This window comes from Stegodyphus dumicola, chromosome 7 (assembly GCF_044657685.1).
Source record: "Stegodyphus dumicola isolate Sdum_Otavi_A_Nest chromosome 7, ASM4465768v1".
In the NCBI taxonomy this organism is placed as follows: Eukaryota; Metazoa; Arthropoda; class Arachnida; order Araneae; family Eresidae; genus Stegodyphus; species Stegodyphus dumicola.
Window position 1 is genome coordinate 84,381,638 of NC_140774.1, and position 16,399 is coordinate 84,398,036.

The window sequence follows — 16,399 nt, forward strand, 5'->3', positions numbered from 1 at the left end:
ATCCGCTTTTAAAATTATTCGAAAAATCCAAGAAAAAACGTTCTTTGATAAAACGTTTCTTCTTGGATTTTTCGAAATAATATAAAAACGGATTTTCGTAGTTTTCTTTTTTTGTCAAAGAACGTTTCTTCTTAACACGTGTTTCTCAATTTCCTGTACACATCGCGGAGAATGAAATTCTGGCCGCCAGGTTCCGTCGCCAAATCCCTTGGCAAATTTTCTCTCCGCTTTTTACATAGACGTTCTTTGGTTAGAATAATCTCCATGTACAGTACAGAGGGATTTGGCGACATGATGATGAGCAGTAAATGGGTCATTTTGTTCTTGGTGACAATTTTCAAAATCATGCGAAGGCCGTATCGTATACTAGGATTTTACTGCAAAATCTTTTTTTTTTTTTTTTTTTTTTCTTTTCTTTTTAATAAATACCTTGTCATTTTGCAGTAAAATAAAAAAATAGTAATCAATAATCTAGGATAACCATGTAATATAACTATATTCGCTAAAATATCGTTGATTATTCTAATTAAATTTTTAAGTAATTATCTTTATTTTTATGTTATTCATATCATTTAATGTTGCTTCTTCCCTCTAAATTTATTTAGCATTAGTAAATAATATTTCCAAATTTCAGGAAATTTTCTCTGGCATAATCCTGAAATTAATTCTAACAGTTTGATGACATCACGAAATTTAATGCACATATTTTTTCTTTATGTATGCTGCGAAATAAATATAAAATACCTCAATTTAGTAAAAAAATATCATTAAATAGTTTTTTTTCTTTTGTTTAGCTGCAGAATGTCTGCAAAAAAAGCCTTATTTTATTCCAGATTTGGCAGATTCTAATCTCTATCTTCAGTGGAGAAAACAACTCCTATTATAATAATATTTGTGTTTTCAAGTATTAAGGTGCCTTTTAAGAATGCACCTCACACAAATTAAATTTACCTAAAATCTAACCTAACTTTTAGCATTGCGTTGTGATTTATAAGAACCGGATTAGCCTTGTGTTGAACTGGGGATGATCATGAATAATAATTAAATAAAACATACAGTTGTTATCCAATGTATATATCTTAAATTTTATTAAGGTTTTTTAAGCAAAAAAGTAAATAAAATTATCAAACAAAGTGTACCAAGAATAATTAAGAATAAATGTCCTCTGGGATTTATTGAATAATTAAGTGAATTTGCTACACAGTACAAGTAATACCATAATTAATTTACCTCTTAGCACAGCCAACGTACATTACGCGGATAGACTGGAATTTTCTCGAAACATACCTGGAAAACCCGGAAAAGTCAGGGAATTTCATTCTCCTGTTTGAGTGGCAACCCTGTTATTTCCTATCTTGTTCATTTGCGGTTTTGCAGCTGAAGATGGTGGTTCGGTAAAACCATCAAAACTGGTCCTGTGAAAATTTTGTAAATCTAACGCAAATTTTTGTTGTTTGACTTCTGAATTAGTATTTTAAAAATTAGCTCTAAAAATTTTTGCCCCTAAATGTTAATTGAATTTGGTATTAAACATAAATGAGGTTCAATCCAAATAAAATTCACAGACATTTTTAAAATTTTTAGTTTTTAGCAATTTTTATAAATTTTTCAAAATATATTTTGAATTGTAACCTATAAAAGTTACACCATTACCATAAAGTAGATGTATTTCTATGGATACCTGCAAAAAGTTAGTTTTTTATTCAAAGTTTCCCAAGATATACATGAATTTATATATTGGCAGATTTTGAAATTAGGTTTATTTGTTATAGCAATAATAATGCCAAATGCACTTTGTTAAAATTATTTGAAAGAATGAACTATGTACTTCCCCTTCCCCCCCCCCCCTCCATGCACAATGAAAGAGAAATAGGTCACCATAAACTGCATGTTAAGGAATATTCTTTGATATCGCCAAGAGATGGCGTTAGGAGTCCATCTATTGGCTTACTTAACCTTTCCCCTTCTGAACACGTGACTTGAAAAAATATTCTTCTTCTTGAAGGTAGAATTTCGATGCACTACGCAATAGAATTCGATTTAGATTTTAGCTGGAACTATTCAGTTCTTGCCTTTTGAGCATTAAATATTCGATTCAGGCATTTTAGCCTACATTGTATATATGTAAATATTAAGTTTAATTAAAATTTATGGAAAACCCTCCAGGCCATGCTTCTCGTTTTTGGATTATGAGTGATTCGACTTTGATCTAGAACTTTCGTTTCCCAAGATATACATGAATTTATATATTAGCAGATTTTGAAATTAGGTTTATTTGTTATAGCAATAATAATGCCAAATGCACTTTGTTAAAATTATTTGAAAGAATGAACTATGTACTTCCCCTTCCCCCCCCCTCCATGCACAATGAAAGAGAAATAGGTCACCATAAACTGCAAAAAGTGAGCCAAGATAAGTTCTTTAATTTCTCGTGTATTTCTCACCAAATTTTATATTTAGGCATAATTTTAGTTGTAGAATTGAAATACGGAAAAAAAGGGTATGTCATTTTAGAAAAAAGAACGAATTTGTGTCAAAATACCTATGTTAGAAAAATGCTATATATACATCTAATATATATATATCCTAAGTTTTATTATCAAGACATGAAAAATGCAAATTAAATTTCATCAATGAGCCCAGTAGAACAGGAAAAACTGTCTTTTTTGGGGCACAGTACTTTATTGCACAATGAAAAAATATAAATTTCTTAATAATTAATTATAACAGTTATATGATAATAAATTATAGTTATTTAATTAATTATATTGTAACAAATATCTATTACATTTCTTTTGGATTTTTGTGCTAAAATTTTTTATTATTCACATTGAAAAAATATTATTTTAGAAAAAAGAACGAAAAAAAAAAAGGATCACAATATTGGCAAATGTCACATTTAAATCAGCTATGATTTGAGGAGATCCGGATCAAAATCCATGGCCACCAGCGGCCGAGCAGTAAAGTCGCTAAACACTGGTAGTTTGGTCTTAGGTTCTAATCCCACGAATGGGCTGGCTGCATGGGCGTTTTCGTGGTTTTCCCCATGTGTAATATGTATACGAGCCAGTTTCTCTTAGAAAGTCCTCCACAAAGGCATCCCTCCTCTTAGGCAGATAGCCCTAGTGTGCTTTGCCATAATTAAATAAGCCAAACCAAACCAAACCTGAAATCCGCATTGGCTCTCAAAATGTAAACATTTAGTTTATAGTTCCCGGAAACCACAACATGGAGTACAAAATATCGAAGAAAAAATACTTACTGGATAATAACGTCATAATTACCGAATAATAATGAGTCATAACGGAGATAACAAGTTATTGACATCATGATAAGAGTTTTTCCCTCTCCAATCTGCATCGAGGTAAAAAAGCAGATGATTGACTCAGCTATTCTTTCAAGTTCACACTTCACGTTGTTGTACTTTCTGAGCTTTGTTATTTCACAAGATTGTTTACTGATGGTCTTTTTTTTTTTTTTTTTTTTATCCGGATATTTTGTGGATAAATTAAGAATATTTTGAATTTCAGCTCTTTTTAATACAATGACAGAAAAGAAGTGCACTCGTGATTTTACTGCTTGCAACATTGAAAAAACATAAACACTTTGCATTGACGGTAATGAAAAAAGTGGAAATTCTGCTAAAGATGAAGGTAGGTGCTACTGCTCGGTTTATAGCAGAATCGTATGGAATTGCCATACGGACTGTGTATGATATACAGAACAATAAAGAAAAGCTGTTGAAATTTTACAGCAACAGTGATTCTAACACTGGAATCCGAAACCGGAAATCTTTACATGAGGTAAAATTGGCAAACCTCGATGCTGTTTTGTAAGAGTTGTTCCGGGAGCAGCGGAAGATGGGGTATCTAACAGATCATTCAATAAGTCCCGGGACTAACTAAGAAAACAACATCGATTTAAAAAAATTCATATTTATTCATCAAAATAATCACCATCAAGATCTATGCAATCATTCCAACGCTTTTCTAACTTTTCATTAACGTGCTTGTTAAACGTTTGTCCTTGTCCACAAAATAAGCTTCAGCATCAGCAATGACTTCCTTATTCGAGCCCAATCTTTTCTCCTGAAGCATCTTTTTGAGATCAGCAAACAGCCAGTAGTCACTGGAGACTGGATCTGGGGAGTATGGTGGGTGGGGAAGCAGAGTGAAGCCTGACTCGTTCAGTGTAACCAGTGTTTGCATTGACTTATGGCACGGGGCATTGTCTTGACTGAAAATGAAATTTTTTTTCATGTGCGGTCTTTCTTTTTTTCTTTCCCCCCGATATTGTCCTTCAGATAACTCACTGTAATAGGTGCTATCGATAGATTTTTCCTTTTCAAGGTAGTCGATTTAAATTATACCTCGCGCATCCCAAAACATTGATGCCATGACTTTGCCAGCTGACTGCTGTGTTATTTGATGCTTCGTATGGCTTGCACTGGCTGCACGTGACTCAGCTGACTGCTTCTTCGACTCCAGAGTGAAAGAGTGGATCCATGTTTCGTCCATTGTAACATATCGCCACAAGAAATCCTGTTTATTGCTAGTAAACAGTGACAAACAGCTCTATGAATCGTCGACTCATTGTTGCTTTTGTTCCATTGTGAGCACATGTGGCACCCATTTGGAAAACATTTTTTCATGCCTAACTTTTCATGTAAAATCATACACACGCTTCCAGTTGATATGTTTACCATCTCGGCAATCTCATGAACTTTGCGCTCATTCATCATGTTTTTCAACGCTTGTTTCACATTTTCCGGAGTGACTGCTTCATTTGGCCTACCCAAGCGTGCCGCATCATTTGTATCCATGCGGCCGTGCTTGAAATCAACATACCAACAGCAAATGGTTGTTTTCGTTGGAGCAGTGTCTGGATAACATTTTTCAAGCCATTGCTGAGCTTGCACAGTATTTTTGCTCATTAAATAGCAATGTTTAATGAACACTTGAAATTCGTTTTTCTCCATTTTGTCCACCAAATGCACAAGTAGTGTCACTTTCACCACAGTAGCTTTGCTGTTTCCGGTCCAAATGCCATGAAAATCAGACATGTGACATTTGAAGGTTAGTTCTTTCAAACAACGAAGTCAAGTTGATATTACTAACAACATCTTTCGATTAGTCCTGGGACGATGTGTTATTTCAGGACTACTCCTGAGAGAAAAGGGGAAGCAGATTCATGCTGATTTAAAAATAGAGGAGCCTAATGTAAATGAACAATATAATATAATCAATTTATATATGTAATAATAATTTAATGCATATAATTAATTATTGTATTAAAGTATATACTAATTTAATTAAATGTATGTAATATGCCTTATTTATTTTGCACTTTTAGTCTTAATATTATCTTTTCTGTCCTGAAATCTGCAAAATCCTAAAATCCGCACAACCTCTGGTTCCAAGCGTTGCAGATTTCTGGACTTCTACTGTAACTGCATTTGCCATGGTCGAACTATAACTACTGTAATGAAAGTATAAAAGTGATAATTTTAAGATAATGACTATACATGACATTTTTATCTTTCATATAATTAAATATATATATTTTTTTAATTCTGGTATTTCTGATAACATAACCCATTTTAACATCTCCACAACTTGGGTGCTTTAGGTTTTTTGCTGAAACTAAAATAAATATTAAAGCAGATATTTAATCTTTCTGGATATGAATGCAAAAATACTATCCTTCCTCTCCAATTATTTTCCTTGCAAATAATGTCATTTTGTGAAACTATTAATATTTTCCCCCTTAAACAGGCTGCAGAAGCATTGTGCAACACAGGTTTCATGGCTGAAGTTACATTAATTTTGGCTGAAACAGATTTACAGCTGCACATTTCAGAGAAAAAGAAATCCTTAGTAAATATTACTCTTGTTATATTTATTTATCCAAACTTCTACTTATAATGAGAGTCAGTACAAGATTTTTTTTTACTTCCCTAACAGGTACCCCAGAAACCCAAACTAACAAAGGTGGACGTGTACTTTGCTTTTTTGAGGTTTATTACAACACTGCTTCATACTCTAGGCAATTATTTTTTGCCAGACTGCTGGAATTTTATAGGTGTTCATCAGGAAATCATGCATGTGGTGAGCTGTTTGATATGCATAATGTTGGGAATTAATGTAACTATCAGTATAGTAATTGTTGTATTTAATTGCTCCATACCGAGCCTAAATACTGAATCTAAATTTCTAATATTAACATCAGATGCCCTATTTGGCATCAGTATATCCAAGTGTTTTTCCAGTCTTTTGAAATTTTAGACAATAATTTTTAATTCTTTTCAAATATCTAAAAACATGCTTTGCAACCAACCAGTGTAATTTTTCAGGATTGTTATGAAATTGGCTCATTTTCACTTTCAGAAGGACACATTTCTTTACTTAGTTTTACTCTAGGATATAAAGGAGTTGCTACTTGTTCTACATCTTACATATTAAACCTCTGTGAAATGTGATTGACATATTTTCATTGAAATAAACTAAATAGAATTTTTATTTACATCTTGATTAAATTCTATTCCAAGACGATAGTGAAGTTTGCTTAAATCTTTAAAATGAAATTTTTCAGAAAGCTAATTCTGAAGTGCAGCATATAAATCAATTATTTGTTGCTATTATTAAGTCACTTACATATAAAATCAGGATTAACTCGCCTTAAGATATTTTCATCTTGTAAACACACCTATTTGATTCTAATCTAAAATTTTTTACCTTTTTGTCTAATTTTTCATACCATTGTCAATGGAAAGCAGCTGTGCAGAAAATAAAAGTATTAAAAAAAAAAAAAGCTAATTCAGAAGAGAAAGCAAAATTAGTTTGTTTTCTTTTTACAGTTAGTTAATATTATTATTAATTATTGAATAATAGTTTGTAGCCATCTTAAAAGAAGGTTCACTACATATTTGTTTTCCCTTCATATTTTGTATCTTTTTAGTAGTTGAAAAAAAAAAATAAAAAAAAAAAAAATAAATAAAATAAAAAATTATTGAATTATGTAAACAGCAAATTAATTTTTAAAGAAAGAAACTAATTGAGAACTATTTTTTAAATTCACATAATTAATATATGTAGAATTTGACTTAATTCACAGCATGAGAGCACGAAGTAATATTTAAATGGTTTATTTAATAGAAAGAAGTAAAAGTAAATAAGAAAAAGTATATAAAGATGAAGTTAACGGTATGCAGGATTAACATAATGATGTAGTCCTTTTACATCTAAAGGCATAACATCAAAAGCACAATCTAAGTTCATAAACTCTTGAAGACGTGTGAACCGTCTGCTCACGTCTGCCCTCCGCTCTCGACCAGGTCTCAGTGCTGTCTGGGATGATTCTTACTGCGCTGGGTGATGCTATACTGATGACGTCATCTTGTATTCTAATTCAGCATTGGACGTTATGATTTCCCACGTATATATAAAGGATATCATTTTTGAAACCTTTTGTAATGTACAAATACAAATAAGTGCTGCGCTTCCTAAATAAAAATGTTATGGTTGTAATTGTTTAATAATAAACAAAATGAAAACTAAAATAATTTCAAATCTAAATTCTCAGAATATAAATTTTTGATTTATACAGTCAAAAGTTGTTAATCCGGACTCGTCGGGACTTCGGCGATTCCGGATTATCGATTTTTCCGGATTATAGATCATCAGTTTAAATCTGGTAAGATGGCATGCAAAAATTACAAAATTAAAAATATGAAACTGTAATTTATGAAATAAAGAACAATTATGATCTAAAGGGTATCAAAATTTACAAAAAGAAAAAGCTTAATATTTATTTGTTTACTTTATTAAACATTTCCTTCAATGTAAGTTGCTTCGTTTCATGTGATAATACTTTCTCTTTAATTCTATTAAACAGACATAATTTCTTGTTTAGTTACAAAGTTCCGCTGTTCAAGTCCTATAATTGCTTTGACGCTGTAAGGTTGTTGTGTTGAGAATACCGACTAATTTGTCAATCGAAATGTTTTCGTTTTCAATAACCTCTGGGTCACTTTCTTCACTATCTGAAGCGAATTATAATGACAAGGAACTTGATTTAAATCATATCAAAGACTTGATTTAAATCATATCAAAGACAAGATGAAATACTAAACTTAGTACAGAATTATAATCCAAATAAAATAAAAACATCTGCTCTGAAGATAAGGATAGTGTTGACAGATCAACTTCCAATCCGCAGCTTGAAATTGATAAACAGATTTCGGATTTCAAAACATACTTTCGCTTTGTAGATACAAATTACATATTAGTAAATATATATTGGAAATTCTATTTGACATAATCTTTCTAATCTATCATAATCTAATAATGACGTTTCTGCCCCCCCCCCCTCTGCGGCAGAGCAGCGTGAAATTGATAAACAGATTTCGGATTTCAAAACATACTTTCACTTTGTAGTAAATATATATCGGAAATTCTATTTGACATAATCGAAAGTTCAAGCTTACTTTTATAAAATTGCTCTAACAGTCTGCAAAAAATAATAAGCCGGCTCCAATTCGAAGATTAAGGAACAACGCAATCTGCAACATTAACTGAATTAGATAACTTTAGCTTAGCGTATAACTCCGTTACACATTAAACGCGCATGCGCACAAACATATTCGCAGCCGTAAGGGTCTTACGCGCTCTCGTAAACGCCTGTGCGGACGCATGCGCAGAAAGTTTGTAGCTTTGAGGTCCGGATTATAGATCATTCCGATTATGGGTGTCCAAATTAACGACTTTTGATTGTATTAATAAATGTACCTATTAAAATTAGTCTAGTTTTCTCTTTGTTGCTCCAGATATTCACTCTTTATTCTTAAGTATTGAGTCTTAATGAAGATGAAATTTTCATTTCCATCTTTTGTTTATTCACGATGGCAAATATATGCATGCTAAACTGCTGTTTTCTCAAATATATTTTTAACTCATTTAATGAAGAGAATTTTGTAATAATTGTTATTATGTGCAAGTACTTTAATCTTACTTTCCCTTAAAGAGTTTAATGGAAATGAGGATGACGCTTTTAAAGGAAGGAATTCAAAATGCTATACTGACATCTGCTTTTATTCTACAACTTTCTTTTCATCAAAAAATCTGGAGGCTTGAACATCCAAGATCACTTCAATTACTTCTGGTATGATCACATTTCTTTCAATATATATTAAGTAAATCTTTTTATTATATTTTCTATTTTATTCTGATAATACTAAAAATTATTTTTTATTCTTATTTGAAACTTTTAATAATTTATCATATTCTAGCGTTGCGCACCTCCAACTTGCACGCAACCAAGAGGTGACTGTTGAGACTGGATAAAAGACAGAGTCTTATTAAGGGTTTAAGTCCCTTTTTATTCAACGTAATAAATTACAAGTGCGTGCTCTTGACGCTCACAAACTATGCCAACTTGGCGGTAAAATAAAAATAATAACCTGAAAAGAAACTAAAGACAAGACTCTAACTACGAGGCTCTCTAAAAGTAACTAACCTCACCGCGTTTTACAATACCGCTGCTAATTCAGCAGACTTGAAGCTCACTTGAACGATTAACAATTCTTCCAGGCCGAAACGCGGGGTTCTTCAATTTCTGGCTAACTACCTCCGCGCTCGTGAAGTAAGAACAGCACACCTTGAACTCGTTTCCTTTCTATTTAACTCAGAATACTTCCGCTGATAATTTGAATCCTTGCGCATTCTACTAAAATTTACATACTCTGGCATTGGCAGTTCCAGGGGAAAGTAAGGCTTGATAGGAAAGGTAGTTTAAACTTAAAATAAATGTTAGTTAAAATAAATATAAACCCTACATTTGCCGCTGCCAGAATTTGGAAAACTTGGAAGCAGGTCCTACAAACGACCTGTTGTAAGTTTCTTTAATTCTGAACTAACTCTCGAGAACCTCGTTTACACAAAAAAAATCTTATGTAACAAATTGTATACTAAAATTCTGTGTATACTTATAACTCTCTCTTCTTACAGCAACTTTTCCTGGACTTCATCAATCAATCTTGGTCTTTTCCTTCTAGCATCTGGAAGGAATAAGTATAAGTATCTTTCTAAATACATTATAATTTACACTTTCTTGACACAATAAATTTTTGTTTTTAAATGATTCGTTTTCCTTAGTTATTCACATTCATTCAATTTTTCAAGCATTAATTTAACTTTACCCTGGCTCTCCACCATGTGTGGTGTCAAACGGGAATATCCGTGTTTTAGTCTTACAACACTTCCCCTAACCACCATGATTTGTTAGAATTCAACGACCAAATAGACACACCTTACTCGACATTCTACAACTCAATGAGCTACTTTAACATTCTTAAAATTCAAGTGTAGGTGGAGAACCCTACAAAACACATTCATTTTAACTTCCCCCTCATTCATCTTTAAACCTGCAGGCTTTCGCTCTAAAGCATGACTTTATCTACAATTTACTACTTAAATTTTGACTTCATTGCTCTTAAGCATTCACTTTTAGCATCTAAAATTTTATGCTTCTAGGCTAAATTTTACTTTTACATAACATTCAAGTATTTACGTACATTTACAAAATTTTTATATATATGATGATATTCATAAAATGAATAAGAGAAAATAAATTTTTACTTTACTCATTATTCGCCAAGCTGGCGGCACTGAAACTAAAATTCTTATTAATACAAGAATACGAAGTTATTTTTATCTTCGGCCAAATTTTGGCTTTAACATAACAGAATTAGTCTTTCGACCAACAGAAAATGCTTGTTCTTAGCTTTTATACTTAAAGAATATAATACTTTTGCCTTAGCTAAATAAAGTAAAACAAAACTAAGTCTCAACCGAGACATATTGACTTTCGTCAAAACATAGAACTTCGTACTTATGCATAACATTTCGGAACAAAAGAGAAAAAAATTTTATAGAAGATTTTAACTTATCTTTGAGTTTTCGATGCTTGAAACTCCGTCATTCTTTTGTGGCAATATTGTTCCCGAGTTATAGGTTTCATGGACATCAATCTTCTCCTTACTGACCTCCGAGTGTCGTCCACATTAGTTTTTCTTTTGCGTCCTCTGCATGCTGGCCTCTTGGCGGAGTAATCATCTGGTTGTTGTCGTTTCCGTTTTTCCATGGGACGGCTGGTCTTGACGTCCTCCGGTCTGGAGTCCTTCTTGAATTTCTTCTGTTCCTGGTATTTTTGTTCCTCCTGTTGCCGTTTCAGTTTCCGGAACGGCGGCCTTGCTGGCACCTGACTCTCTGGCCCTAGGCGCGTTCTCCTTGATGTATAATTTCTCCTGCGATCCGTTGTAGGTGGTGTTTTGCTCTTTACCACGGTTTCTTTACACGGTGCATCTGTATTCTTGTTTTTCTTAAATGCTGGAGTTTGAAAGTTTTTCTTTTTTCTTTTTGGTACCATCGTCCGAGTTGTAGAAGGGCTAGGTGTCTCTTCAGTTCTCTGCTTCTTGGGTGGTGGAACAGTTGTTGTTATCTCTGGACCTTCTACTTCGTTTAGACTTGAGTCCTGCGAGAAACTTTTAAGGATTTCAAAATCATTTTGATTATAGTATTTTTTCACCTGGTCGGGACTTGCTTTACAGACCTCCCCTCTCTCGTTCTTAAGATATAATACGACACCTTTGATTTCCTGAATTACATATGGGCCTTCAAATTTTGGAGCTAGCTTTGCCGTAAAATTGTCTGGGGCACTTGCTAAAGAAAATTTCCGCTTCAATACTTTATCCCCAACTTTAAAATCTGCTTCACGGCGTTTTCTATCATAATATGTTTTTTGCTTATTTCTTGCCGTATCCAAGCTTTTAAGCGCCTGATCAATCAGTTTTTGCACATCTTTCTGTTTAAACTCTTGCTCTCTTTGTTGCACAAAGAATAATTTATCTAAAGGCGTAATTAACTTTCTGCCTAAAAATAATTCTGCTGGGGTTTTTCCCGTAGTATCGTGATTTGCCGTTCTTAAAGCTTAAGCTAATTCATTTATGTAGCCATCCCAGCGCTTGTGATGTGTGCTCACGTAACTGCGAATTATTTTTACTATGTTTTTATTCACTCTTTCTGCTATGTTTGCCTGTGGTCTATATGGAACCATTTTGATATGGCGTATGCCAAGTCCAGTGCATATGTTTTCAAATATTTGACTAATGAATTGTTTACCGTTATCGCTAATGACTTTTATCGGTGCACCGTATTTTAAAATGTATCTGTGTAAGAATGCATCTGCGACTGTTTTGGCTGACGCACATTTAAGTGGAACAATTTCTGTCCATTTTGAAAAATGATCTACTATTACTAAAAGAAAACGATTTTTATTTAACTTGCTCTGGGGGAAGGGACCAAGAAGATCTATGCCTAAAATTTCATTCGGAAATGTAGCGCGAATGCTATTTAAGTACCCGGCCGGGCTGTAATTAATATCATTTATTAACTGACATTGATTGTAGGACCTGACATACGCCGTTACTATTTTGTATAATTGCGGGAAATATACCACCTCGCGTACCCTTTTTAAAGTCTTTCTGACCCCTAAATGACCCGCGGTTTTCGCGTCGTGTAATTCCTTCAAAATGCTTAATCGAAGCGAGGCTGGGATGACTGGTTTATACTCAAGATTTTCGTTTGTTGTTTTCGTATAAAATAATAAATTATCTATTATTTCATAGTTTTCTGCTCTATTTCTTATCGCATCGATATCTGTGTGCTCAAAGCTTTCGGGGTCTTTCAAATATGCATAGATATTTCCAAATTCAAGATCAGCTTTCAGTTCAGTAATAATCGTATCTCTAGAATCTAAAATTTTTGAAGTCAACACAGCGCATTTAAGTTCATTTCCTTCATCCTCCAGTTTTATACGAGAAAGTGCGTCAGCTACATTGTTTTCCTTACCCGGTTTATATTTTATTCTGATATTATATTCTTGGAGTTTTAAAGCCCATCTTATTAACCTGGGCGTTAGGTTTTTCCCCGAGTAAAGTGTACGAACAGCCACATGATCCGAAAAGACTGTTACTGGCGCTTTGCCGAAATAAACTCGAAATTTGTGTACAGCCATTAATACGGCTAATGTTTCTCTTTCTGTAGCTGTATAATTCCTTTGTGTCTGATTCAATGTTTTACTAAAAAATGCCAGAGGATGGCTATTTTGCATAAGAACCGCACCCACCGCATAGTCTGACGCATCTGCTGCAATTTCCAGGTTTTCACCCCCTCCGGGAATTTTAAAACAGGGGCATTGATGAGCGCTTCTTTTAATCTTTCAAAAGCTGTGTTTGCTTCCGCTGTCCACATAAATTTACCTCTCTTTCTTTTGATTACTAAGAGTGGTTCAACAATATTAGCGAAATCTTTTATGAAAGACCGATAGTAAGAACATAACCCAAGGAAAGAAGAAAGTTTCTTGGCGGTGTTGGGCGGTGGAAAATTCTTGATGGCTTTTATTTTTGAATCTTGCGTTTCTATACCCTTTTGTGAAATTTTATAACCAAGATATTTAAGTTCTTTAGTTGCGAACTTGCATTTTGAGGTGTTAATTGTAAGACCTGCCTCTTTTAATAATTTAAAAACTTGTTTTAGATCATTAATGTGTTGTTCCAACGTACTACTCGTTATAATTATATCATCTAGATAAATTAAAGTTGATTTTCCTAGGACAGGCTTTAGAACAATGTCCATAGCTCTCTGGAATGTTGATGGGGCCCCACGCAACCCAAAGGGCATGCGTAAAAATGCATAAGTGCCCGATTTTGTTATAAACGCGGTTTTATGTACGTCTTCGGGTCTCATAGCTATTTGATAGTAGCCAGACGTTAAGTCCAAAGTAGACATGTATCTTGTCGATTTGATCTGTCTAATGATTTCCTCTATAACCGGCAAAGGGTAAACTGCAAATTTAGTAATACTATTTAGTTTTCTGTAATCGATAGCAAACCTCCAAGCCCTTTTATCCGAAGGAGGAAACTCGTTCTTTTTCCTACATAGTACGACTGGACTCGCGTACTCACTATTTATTGGGCATTATTATTTTATTCTTCAACATCTCCTGAATATGTTCTTCGATGATTACGTCTTTTTGTTTGTCGTACCGATAAGGTTTAGTCCTACAAGGTTTTTCGGCAGTTACTTGTATCTTATGCGTAACTATCTGACAATTTCCCGGTTTTTCTGGAAACAAGTTAGCAAAATTACTCACCACTTGCTGGATGGCTTGCCTTTCATGGTCATTCAGATGGCTAAGGTCCACTTGCGGTGTCTCCACAGGTTCCACCACCCTCTGGTCCATCTCCAGTACCACGGAACTGTCTTGAAAATTCAATTTGGCCCTCGCGGCCCTTAAAAACTCCATACCTAAAATAAGAGGGTTTTGCAGATTTTTCACTACAAAAATTAATACTTTGAGGCTTTCCTCTTTTACCTGTATGTTTAATGATAATTTCCCGATGCAGTGACATGTTTTTCCTTGCGCCGCTATTATTTCCATATTTTTGGTTTTAAATAATCGTACCCTATAAAAATTCTTTTTGAAGAAATTTTCGCTCATAAAATTTCCTTCCGCTCCTGTATCGATGAGGGCTTCTACTGGTACATCGCCAACCAGGACTTGTATAATTGGTAGATGTGAGTTTTTTACGATGACCGTATTTAAATGTCTTTTTGAGGGTTTTTTTAAAACTTCCGGGGTCTGGACCCTCCGTTTCACAGGCCCCTCTACTCGTTTAAAGCTTTCCTTTCAAGTTGTGGCTTCTGGGTACGTGGATGTTTATCTTCGAATTTTCTTTTTGGGCCTTGATCTTCGAGTTTCGATGAGTTAGCTTGATAGCTCTTTCCCCCATAAGAGCGATTTCCATTCTGGTTTCCTCATTTGAAGATTTCCTTCGGGTACTTTGAGAATACGTTGCCCCTCTAGCTTTTTCCGCTATTCTGCGATTTTGAAACTTCACCGCCAATTCGAAGAGCTCCTGCAATGTGCTTGGGTTTCTAATTTCAAAGTAGTCTTGAACAGCAGGTAACAATCTTGGTAAGATTATTTCAATAATTTCCGAATCGGGTTTCTTCCCATACAGCATATCCGTCAGCTTAATTTTTCGTAGAATAAAGTCCGTCAATTCTTCTATATCCCGTTGATAGAAACTATATAGTTCGGCTTCCAGCCTTGCTCGATCTTTCACTATGGGGAAGGCCTTTACTAACGATTTTTTGAAATTTTCAAATGTATATGTCTGGCTTCCAAATTCCCCTAATAAAAATTTGCCTATATTTTTCCACCATAGCGCAGCCTGTCCTCTTAGTGCGGATGTGGCGATGGCAACTTTTTGTCTTTCAGGAACAGGGTAGAGCTGAAAGTGGTTTTCTAGACCTTCTAGAAATACCGCCACCGAATTTTTTCCGTCGAAATGGACGTTTGGCTTAATTGACGCTCTCAAAGTCTGGACCAGGTATCCAAATCCTTCCAATTGGCTTGTCATTTCTTGGTGTTGTCCAGCGGCTTCCATCGAATTTTCGGCCATTTCAGTTCGATAAGTGTTCGGGCGTCAATGTAGCGTTGTGCGCCTCCAACTTGCACGCAACCAAGAGGTGACAGTTGAGACTGCATAAAAGACAGAGTCTTGTTAAGGGTTTAAGTCCCTTTTTATTCAACGTAATAAATTACAAGTGCGTGCTCTTGACGCTCACAAACTACACCAACTTGGCGGTAAAATAAAAATAATAACCTGAAAAGAAACTAAAGACAAGACTCTAACTACGAGGCTCTCTAAAAGTAACTAACCTTACCGCGTTTTACAATACCGCTGCTAATTCAGCAAACTTGAAGATCACTTGAACGATTAACAATTCTTCCAGGCCAGCACACAGGCCGAAACGCGGGGTTCTTCAATTTCTGGCTAACTACCTCCGCGCTCGTGAAGTAAGAACATCACACCTTGAACTCATTTCCTTTCTATTTAACTCAGAATACCTCCGCTGATAATTTGAATCCTTGTGCGTTCTACTAAAATTTACATACTCTGGCATTGGCAGTTCCAGGGGAAAGTAAGGCTTGACAGGAAAGGTAGTTTAAACTTAAAATAAATGTTAGTTAAAATAAATATAAACCCTACAATATTATAAACTTAATTTAATATTTAGGATGTATAAAGCATATGTGTCTCATTTATATTTAATTATAAGTGTGCATTTTCAATATATTTCTATGTACACATTGCACAAAAAAAATAGTTTTGTATCTCCCATTCTACTGGACCGATTGTCAAAATTTAACTTGTGTTTTCCATGTCTTGAAAGTACGACTTAGGATATATGTTAGATTTATATCTAACATAGATAACATTCTAATATAGATATTTTAACACAAAATCGGCTTTTTTCTGTAATAATGTACCAAG

General features: G+C 34.1%; 1 protein-coding gene across 4 annotated transcripts in view; it reads left to right on the forward strand.

Moving 5' to 3' along the window:
- Positions 1–16,399, forward strand: part of Nup188 (nuclear pore complex protein Nup188) — a 281,814-nt gene that overhangs the window by 241,529 nt on the left and 23,886 nt on the right. For 2 of the 4 annotated variants that reach the window (XR_015042153.1, XM_085820546.1), the window contains exons 41-43: positions 5,775–5,876; positions 5,964–6,107; positions 9,022–9,159. Coding sequence is in view for 3 of the 4 variants with exons in the window: in XM_085820546.1 (XP_085676672.1) it covers positions 5,775–5,876; positions 5,964–6,107; positions 9,022–9,159 (384 nt within the window). In the remaining variant the exon portion in view is untranslated. Of the gene's footprint in view, positions 1–5,774; positions 5,877–5,963; positions 6,108–9,021; positions 9,160–10,004; positions 10,074–16,399 lie in introns of all 4 variants that reach the window. The other 2 variants (XM_085820547.1, XM_085820548.1) reach the window with 2 other exon arrangements.